This window comes from Quercus suber, unplaced genomic scaffold (assembly GCF_002906115.3).
Source record: "Quercus suber isolate HL8 unplaced genomic scaffold, Cork oak 2.0 scaffold_377, whole genome shotgun sequence".
Classification (NCBI taxonomy): domain Eukaryota; kingdom Viridiplantae; phylum Streptophyta; class Magnoliopsida; order Fagales; family Fagaceae; genus Quercus; species Quercus suber.
In genome coordinates this window covers 125,004-135,316 of record NW_027069829.1, presented here as the reverse complement: position 1 = coordinate 135,316, position 10,313 = coordinate 125,004, and the positions used below count along the sequence as shown (strand labels likewise).

General features: G+C 31.4%; 1 protein-coding gene across 1 annotated transcript; it reads right to left on the bottom strand.

Annotated features, from left to right (window-relative positions):
- Positions 1 to 8,118: 8,118 nt before the first annotated feature.
- Positions 8,119 to 9,798, bottom strand: LOC111993228 (MLP-like protein 28). The gene is made up of 2 exons (XM_024025083.2): positions 9,503 to 9,798; positions 8,119 to 8,635 (listed from the first exon to the last, which is right to left on the bottom strand). Exons 1-2 carry the CDS (start codon positions 9,687 to 9,689, stop codon positions 8,367 to 8,369), a joined length of 456 nt encoding a protein of 151 aa, XP_023880851.1. The 5' UTR covers positions 9,690 to 9,798; the 3' UTR covers positions 8,119 to 8,366.
- Between the last annotated feature and the right edge of the window lie 515 nt (positions 9,799 to 10,313).

Below are 10,313 nucleotides of genomic sequence, written 5' to 3'. Positions count from 1 at the left end.
AGTATTTTGGTCATTTTTAAGTTTATGGGGTGTTTTAGTAAGTTTCTAGGTTTGAAGGATATTTCTGTCATTTTTTAGGTTAGGGGTTATTTCGGTCATTTTTTAGATTTCGAGGGGTATTTTGGTAATTTTTAAGTTTTAGGGGTATTTCAGTCATTTTTTTAGGCTTTGGAGGTATTTTTGTCATTTTTTAGGTTTAGAGGGGTATTTTGGTAATTTTATGTTTCAGGAGGTATTTCAGTCAAATTTTAAGTTTTGGGGGTATTTCAATCATTTTTTAGGTTTAGGGGGTATTTTGGACATTTTAAGGTTTCATTGGTATTAAGTCATTTTTTAGATTTTGGGGGTATTTTGGTCTTTTTTAGGTTTAAGTGGTTTTTGAGCATAGTTGGTATTTTTGGGGGTATTTTGGTCATTTTAGAGATTTCATTGGTATTTTGCTCATTTTAGATATTTTGATCATTTTAGTGGTTTTTGAGCATAATTGGTGATTTTAGAGATTTCGTGGGAATTTTCCTCACTCGAGAGATTTTGAGGATATTTTGGTCTTTTTATTGGTTTTTGAACATATTTGGTGATTTTATAAAAATTGGGTTTGGGTAGAGTATGGATATCCATGGGTAAACAAAACCGGGTAACAATTAGATATGGATACTAATTGGTAAGGTAATTGGGTATCCATGAATAAATTAATTGGGTTGGGTATGGGTATACCCTACCCATACCCTACCCATGGCCATCCCTAGAAGAAGGAATGAAGTAAAGAGGGACATGTGGCAGTAAGTAATGAAGATAACTACCAAATCCTCTGAGAGCATAACTTTTTTTTTTTTTTTTTTTTTAACTTATAGTGTCCGCTCCTAATGATAAATCTTTATCATCAAACCAAGACACTAATCAGATTTTTGTGTAAACGGAAATTAAAATCTAAAACTCTTATTCTATCATCAGAAACTTTACTAGAGCACATGACTAAATAACTTATTCAGAGAACTTATTTAGAACACAAACATTGCACTTTCCAAATATCATTAGATTAGGTTCTTACGATTTAGTCTCTTAATCCTTTAGGCTGGTAAGGAGATCTCTTCATATGCTTGTAAGTTTATGTGCCAGTATTTTTATTTGTGAAAATCCGGAAGTTTGATGTGATATGTACATGTTTGTGATAATTCAATTCGTTTGAATGTTCATTCAGTGTAATTTAGTGTTATTAGGATTTAATCAACGGAGCATCTATGATATGACTTTAATCAAGATGATATTCCTTAGTTTAACTTCATTCGAAATGATTTACTTCGACCTATTCGATATTGTGATAATGCAATTTGACTTAATCATGTAGACATTTAGTTTAACTTAGTTACTTTAGAAACTTAGGCTATGTTTGGTAGCCTTTTTTTCCCCTCAATTTTTTGTTTTTAATGACAATTTTTTGTTTCCTTAGGCATAAAACTTGTTTGGTAATTTATTTTAGGCAAAAATTAAAAACTATTTCCAATTTTTATATTATGAAGGAAATTAAAAATAGGTCTTCAGTTGTTTTTATTTTTCAGTTTTCAAAGGCTTTAGAAAACACAAAATAGACAAGATCTTACACGCTAGTTTAATGAACCAGGGCATTGGTTCGAGCCACATGAATAAAAAAAATATTTTTCTATCTAATATATTTTTCATTCTCTTTCCCATGCTTCCATTTTTTTTCTCTCAATTTTTAGCGCCTAAAATTATGTTTCCTCTCCAATCCCACGTATCTAAACCCTTATATCTATCTCTGCGCCTCCACTTCCTCACAAAGGCACTATTGAAAACCTTGATTGAGAGAACCACTTGTAAGGTAAGTGCTTGATTTTCACATGCGCGCACGCATGATTTAGCAAGTTTGTGCAGGTCTTTCACAGTTTTTGAAGAGCTTCATAATTTTAGGGAGCCAATCACTCAAAGGTACTAGGTACATACATTTCTATTATTTTTTATTTCTTGTTTTTGTTTTTTTTTTTTTTTAATGGATACTATCAAATTGGTATTTCTGTATTTCATATGAATTTGTCCAACGGCACCATATATTACCTCATGCCATAAAATTGTACATGCAGGATAGAAATTAATATCTAATGTGTCTCTACCTCATGAATCTATTTGAATTATATTGTTAAGGTTGTACACGGGTTATAATAGATTAGCACAATAGTAAGAAACTTTCATTTATATAGTTTCAGTCTTATATAATTAAAGTTCCAGACTACTTGAATGTTATATACAAAGCATTTGATTTTATAATTTCTCTAAGTGTATTGATTTTAAATACTTTGAAGTAAATATGTTTTTGAAGTAGAATAAATAGAAACTATTTTAAATTAACCAAATAAAACTAAATTCAACTTTTTCAAAAACAATTACCAAACAAATTTCCTGATTTTGTTTTTGGAAAATGTTTTTTTTCTTTCAACTAACCAGACGTGCTTCTCATTTTGAAAATAGAAAAAAAATTCCTTTTTCCCTCAAAACAAGAAAAAAAGAAAAAAGAAAATGAAGGTAGTTACCAAATTTGACCTTAGCCTTTTAGAATTCTCATTCGCTCTAGTTGTTAACTTGCGTATTTCAAAAGTATTATTAAGTTAGGCATTCCCAGATCTCGTATCGTAGTCTATGAGGTCAAATTAGCACTTTGAGCTAATGCAACTATCTTGAGAACTATCTCATGGTAATAGCAACATAACCATAACCATCTCATATAACTTGGAAAGGTAACTAAGAAGTTAAAATTAACTTTTTGATCAAGCATACTATATAGAATACCAATCCATTTCATTCAATTTTAATTTTTAATTCTTTTATAAAATGCAACATAAAAATGAAAAAAAAATGTAAATACATGATTATATTGTGTAAGTACAATATGGATTTAAATGAAAATTTAGGAATAAAAAACGGCTACATATATTAATAAGCCTCACAAGATAATATCAAAAAAAAAAAAAAAACTAATTAAGTATAATGTGTTCCCCCTCCTCCCCCCCCTCCCCCCCCCCCCCCCCCACCCCCCGCCCCAAATTTTTGGCCATGGTTTTCAGGAAAAATTACAATATGTTTATTCTGATTTTATTATAATTGTAAAAAAAAACTTTATTTAATATCTATTCATCTTAANTCTTTTTGAGCTTTTTCTCTTTTCTTTGATTATGAATTATTACAAAATTACTAGAGCTCATTTGTGTTTGGTCTAATTTGCTATTGTTGAGTGTCAATTGTTAATGTGAGGTTAATGGATACTATCAAATTGGTATTTCTGTATTTCATATGAATTTGTCCAACGGCACCATATATTACCTCATGCCATAAAATTGTACATGCAGGATAGAAATTAATATCTAATGTGTCTCTACCTCATGAATCTATTTGAATTATATTGTTAAGGTTGTACACGGGTTATAATAGATTAGCACAATAGTAAGAAACTTTCATTTATATAGTTTCAGTCTTATATAATTAAAGTTCCAGACTACTTGAATGTTATATACAAAGCATTTGATTTTATAATTTCTCTAAGTGTATTGATTTTAAATACTTTGAAGTAAATATGTTTTTGAAGTAGAATAAATAGAAAACTATTTTAAATTAACCAAATAAAACTAAATTCAACTTTTTCAAAAACAATTACCAAACAAATTTCCTGATTTTGTTTTTGGAAAATGTTTTTTTTCTTTCAACTAACCAGACGTGCTTCTCATTTTGAAAATAGAAAAAAAATTCCTTTTTCCCTCAAACAAGAAAAAAAGAAAAAAGAAAATGAAGGTAGTTACCAAATTTGACCTTAGCCTTTTAGAATTTCTCATTCGCTCTAGTTGTTAACTTGCGTATTTCAAAAGTATTATTAAGTTAGGCATTCCCAGATCTCGTATCGTAGTCTATGAGGTCAAATTAGCACTTTGAGCTAATGCAACTATCTTGAGAACTATCTCATGGTAATAGCAACATAACCATAACCATCTCATATAACTTGGAAAGGTAACTAAGAAGTTAAAATTAACTTTTTGATCAAGCATACTATATAGAATACCAATCCATTTCATTCAATTTTAATTTTTAATTCTTTTATAAATGCAACATAAAAATGAAAAAAAAATGTAAATACATGATTATATTGTGTAAGTACAATATGGATTTAAATGAAAATTTAGGAATAAAAAACGGCTACATATATTAATAAGCCTCACAAGATAATATCAAAAAAAAAAAAAAAACTAATTAAGTATAATGTGTTCCCCCTCCTCCCCCCCCTCCCCCCCCCCCCCCCCCACCCCCCGCCCCAAATTTTTGTTAAAAATCTTTATTTAATATCTATTCATCTTAATTATAGAAATTTTTAATAGATAAAAAAATTCATATTCTAAACAAAATATGAAAATGTTGATTTTAACATAAATAGGAAAAATGTATATGAAACTAAAAAATATTGACTTCGATAATTTTTCTTATGTAATAATACAATTTGGCAAAACAAACAATTATAGTTGGCGCCTATTTTGTTTGGAGTTGCGAGAATAATAAGAGGATGGTGTGAGAAATAATAGAAGCCAAAATTGTTTGAAATTATTGAACGTTGTATTATATATAAATTCCATAAATACTTCTAAATTATCATCAAATATTATTTCAATGAACACACGTGTGTTTGTGGAGATCTGAACTCTGTCAAAATAGCCTAATTTATCAAATGAGAGGTCTTGGTTCCCTCAAAGCAATAAAAAAAAAATGTTCGTACCAATAGGAATTAGAGTCAAACATATTAATTAGAGAAAGAAATGCAAGTCATATACAACTCCTTGCGCTTGGCTAGTCGTAGCTATCAATAAGGCAACTAAGGAAGGAGATGAGTAATGGGAGCCTAAAGATAGGAGTACCTTGGGAGCATTACAAAATCAAATTATTTCAGCTTCGCACAACTCGAGCATGCAACAACTTTGAAATCGGTTTGAAGACAGTTTTGCAAAGTCCAACTTTTTATCAACTCCAAGGTTACACGGTGTTAGGAGCATTATGCCTGTGACACACGGTTATGGTCCATGATATGCGAAGCCCAAGTTTGGCACATATTCAACAACAAATTATGAATTATTCCCCTGACGAAAAAGGTCGACTTTATAGAAGGAAGGATGATACGTATATGGGTGAGATCGAAGAAAGAAAGAGAGAGAGACACCTTGATATGATAGGAGCTCACGAAGAAGGAAGTTCAATAGAAACCCTCTACTTGATGGAGAGGTTGTGAGAGATCGAGGGTCGAGCTAAAAATAGAGAAAAGATGAAAGGGAAATGGTAGCTTGAGTAAGAATTAGCAAAAATAAGAGAGAGAGAGAGAGAGAGATGATTAAGGTGATTGTAAAAACCCAAGGTGTAACCCGTGAATGCACCACTATGTCTACTAAATGAATGACTCATTTAGGAGTTGTCTGTGGGCCCATCCTATACATGGGTTATAATACATAATAAGCCTTATGAAATAGAGCAGAGGGAAGGAGTTGTTACTCAGTTTTAAACGAAGAACCACTTTGAGATCCCGTTTATAAAGGTCTAACTAGCTTAGATTGAGTACAAGTTAGGGTACAAGCTTGAGAAGGTGACAGACATCCAAACCTCCCAATTCTGTGACTAACATTCACTTATATTTGTAGACTAAAATTTTAAAAATCCTACTAAAGAATTCATAGTGGTGGGTGTAAAACTAATAAAAAAGTATTTTTAGCACTTCAAATACAGACCAAATGGGCTTTTTCCCTTTTCGGGCAAATTAATTAGCTTTATATCCCCTTTCCAAACTAATTAAGGAAATACCCCTCTTTTAAAACTCGATTTATCATAAATCGAGTTAGGCCCTATAATAGCGTTTTAAAGAGTTTATAGTAACGTTTTTTAAGACATATAGTGACTTTTTTAACTCGACCTTAACGAAATCGAGTTGTAGGTAAAAAAATTGCCTATAACTCGATTTCATTGAAGTCGAGTTAAAAAACGTCACTATAGGTCTTAAAAACGTCATTATAGGTTCATTAAAACGCTACTATAGGGTTTTAGAATTTTTTTTTTTTTTAACTCGATTTATCATAAATCGAGTTTTAAAAAATGGACATTTCCCTACTTAGTTTGGAAAAGGGAGTATAAAGCTAATTAATTTACCCGAAAAGGGCAAAACCCCATTTTGTCCCTTCAAATACAAAACTCATACTATTTTAAAGGTGTTAAAGATTAAAAATATTTAACAACATGCTTATTTAAATCATTTATTTTCATAGGTTGGAGAGGAAAAGAAAGAGAGGGAGCGGTCATAGAGAAATTAATATGTTAGAGGAAAAGAATCTAACATGTTAGGGGGAGAGAACCAAAAGAGAACAAAACAAAGGGAAATGGTAGCTTTTTGTGAAGTTAGGGGGAGTATTTTTTTTGTCTTTTTTTTTTTAGAGGGAAGGAGTTGTTACTCAGTTTTAAACGAAGAACCACTTTGAGATCCCGTTTATAAAGGTCTAACTAGCTTAGATTGAGTACAAGTTAGGGTACAAGCTTGAGAAGGTGACAGACATCCAAACCTCCCAATTCTGTGACTAACATTCACTTATATTTGTAGACTAAAATTTTAAAAATCCTACTAAAGAATTCATAGTGGTGGGTGTAAAACTAATAAAAAAGTATTTTTAGCACTTCAAATACAGACCAAATGGGCTTTTTCCCTTTTCGGGCAAATTAATTAGCTTTATATCCCTTTTCCAAACTAATTAAGGAAATACCCCTCTTTTAAAACTCGATTTATCATAAATCAAGTTAGGCCCTATAATAGCGTTTTAAAGAGTTTATAGTAACGTTTTTTAAGACATATAGTGACTTTTTTAACTCGACCTTAACGAAATCGAGTTGTAGGTAAAAAAATTGCCTATAACTCGATTTCATTGAAGTCGAGTTAAAAAACGTCACTATAGGTCTTAAAAACGTCATTATAGGTTCATTAAAACGCTACTATAGGGTTTTAGAATTTTTTTTTTTTTTAACTCGATTTATCATAAATCGAGTTTTAAAAAATGGACATTTCCCTACTTAGTTTGGAAAAGGGAGTATAAAGCTAATTAATTTACCCGAAAAGGGCAAAACCCCATTTTGTCCCTTCAAATACAAAACTCATACTATTTTAAAGGTGTTAAAGATTAAAAATATTTAACAACATGCTTATTTAAATCATTTATTTTCATAGGTTGGAGAGGAAAAGAAAGAGAGGGAGCGGTCATAGAGAAATTAATATGTTAGGTTGTTGTGGATTCCAGTTAGCTCAACAAGTAAAGTTTCTAATGGTTGAATAAAAAATCAGGAGTTTAAGTCCCACCTACACAAAAAAATTAATTGGTGTTTTGATTTGATGATAAAGAGTTATCATCAGAAATAGATGCCACAAGTTGTAACTATCTCAATATATATATATATATATATGTTGAGTTATTTATATCATTTTAATGGGTTATTTGTAAAAATAGAAGATTTGATAGTGTATTGTAAAGTAAGGTATTAATATATAATATTAGATCAATTTATTTATCACGATTCACGTGTCAAAATAAGAGTTAATTTATAAGGGGTTCGACGCACCATCCATTTAAACCAAATACTTCTTCTCATAAAAAAAAAAATCTTAAATTATCACTAAGCTCAGTAGCAGCAAAATTTCCCAAAATTAACTTACAAGCCATTGGCACCCACCGTTTATTACTTTATTACACATCATATAGGTACTTCATTAGATAGTTCCGACCAAATCATAGTTACACAAATTTTCTTAAATACACTTGCGTCTCGTGCTTATAATACACTAGCACAAGAGGATACATCCTTTCTATTGTACCTTAATAATGTATGCATCAATATCTTTGGTGATATTAACCATCAGAGTGGCATACTTATTTTCTACAAGTCCCTCAAAGCTTTTGGAGTGTCATGTAGATTCGCTTCTATAGTTTCAGAAGAAAATTTCATTGTTATTCTTCTATGTGATGGTTGTCTATGAAATTAAAAAAGCACCCAAAAAAATAATTAAGAGAGAAATGAGAAGAAAATTCATGCTGAGTTTACGCATCCCAATTTTAATATCAAAACAAACCATGACTTTATTAATAGCCCTGACTAACCTCGCCTCACACAAGGGGTTGGACGTGCCAATTGACCTACAGGCCATTGGTACGTAACCACCCTTCATTATTTTATTACAAACCATAGGTACTTCATTAGAGAGATCTGATCCCAAAACATAGTTATACATGCTTGGTTAAATACACTGCGAGCCTTATGCTTATTTTACACAAGCACTAGAGGCCAATACATCCTTTCAATTATGCCTTAGTAATGTGCTCATCAATACCTTTGGTGATATTAACCATCAGAGTGATGTACTTATCTGGAGCTGGCACATCCTCCCTAAGTTTCTCATATTCAATGTTCAATTTGGCCAAGCTTCCAGTACCCTTTGGAACAACCTGATAGGTGGCCTTAAAGGTCTTGTATTCCTGCATGATATCTCCATCAACACCAATAAGAGTTGCTGACCTATTTGCATCATCATATTCAACCTTCTCCTTGAAAACCAGGCCGGATTTCCCCTCTATTGTTTCACAAGAAAATATGAATATCGAATTCGATCAATTTCACAATAATATATAGACATCAGACTAATTAAGTCTAACAATAATTGTCCAAAATATTGTGTACGATATTACAAAATTGTGAGTGATTGGCCTAACATTCTTTAAGAATGAAAAGTGGTAATTAAGTTTCCCAAATTTGCAAGGTCGGTATAATATGATACCCATAACAATCATGAAAGAAAGAAAAGGTTTTTTCCTCTTTGTTATCCAGAATTCATTGAGGTCCTAAGGTAAAACAAAAACAAAAACAAAAATCTAGTACCGCAACAAAAGTACGATAATATTTTTGATTTTTTAATCTTGGGAAATTATAACATATATTGAAGTTTTATTTTAGACCTTAATATAAAAGTTGGAAATTATTTAACACAAAAACATGAATCATTAAATTTAAGAATATTATTTTAATTATTCACTTTTATTATCAATTGATGTAGGACATAGCATTTCTACTTTTGAGTCATTCATGCACTCAACCATTATTAGCCTAGGCCAAGGATCATATTCATATTATTATTATTATTATTATATAGTATGTTCAATTGTATGTCTGTATCTGGAACGTTTTCATTTATTTGACGTGGAATACTGTGTACATTATCAAATTCAAAAAATAAAATCTCTAACTGTGAGGTGGATTGTTTCTATTTTAAGTGAAATGGAGAGGATCACGACGAGAATCACCCAAGCTAAGGCCAACACGTTTTAGAAGCTAAAATACATGGTGTGTGGCTCTTGTTGTGAGCTAGTGAAGTGCAAAATAAAGAAAAAGAATAAGAAATTCAGTCTAGAACAAGTATGAAAATAGTAGGGTACAGCCTTACCCAGTGTATATTTCCAGATCTTGACAGAGCCATGTGTCTCCCAATCACCTTCATGCACGTCAACCCCCTGAATATGGTCAGGAGCGGCGTTGGGAACATGGTAGGCTTGGCCCTTAAAGATATTATAGTACTTCTCCGGAGGTGACTTTATTTCTATTTCAGTCCCCACCTTACCCTTCAGAGACATTTTTTTTCCGGTAGTGATAGTCACAGAAACAACTTAGCTAATGATCAACTAAAAGATGGTGCAAACTACAAAGCACAGATTAATGAAGATGTCTTGGCTTCCCCTTATTATATATAGAGGTGTAATGGCAAATTACGTGTTTATTTGGATCCAATTAATGATTAAGCACATACTGTATTTTGCATTCTTTTTCAAATTGGGGGCCACCGATGAACAGAAAACCTTTTATTTAATTTAGGTGATAATTACAATCAATAAAGAGCTGGTGGCATTGAAACAAGAAGAAACACATGCATGCATAATTATTTGACGACATCCAAAGTAAGCCTACCCAATTTTTTGTGCTTTTCAACTACTCTAAAGTGACATATTTAGATTGTTACTGTTAATTTTTCGGCTTAGCCTAGATGTTAGGCTATGACATATTTAGATTGTTACTGTTAATCTTCCCCTTCTCCTTAATTACTTAAAGAAATAAAAAATAAAAAATGAAACTTCTCTAAATATTTAAGTTACTTATGAGTTTTGGGGTGAGCGTGGGATTTACATCTATAAAACATTCATTTACTCTCTCCTTCTTACTTTTGGGGAGGGGGGAGGAGGGGGGTTGCTACAAGTTGTGAA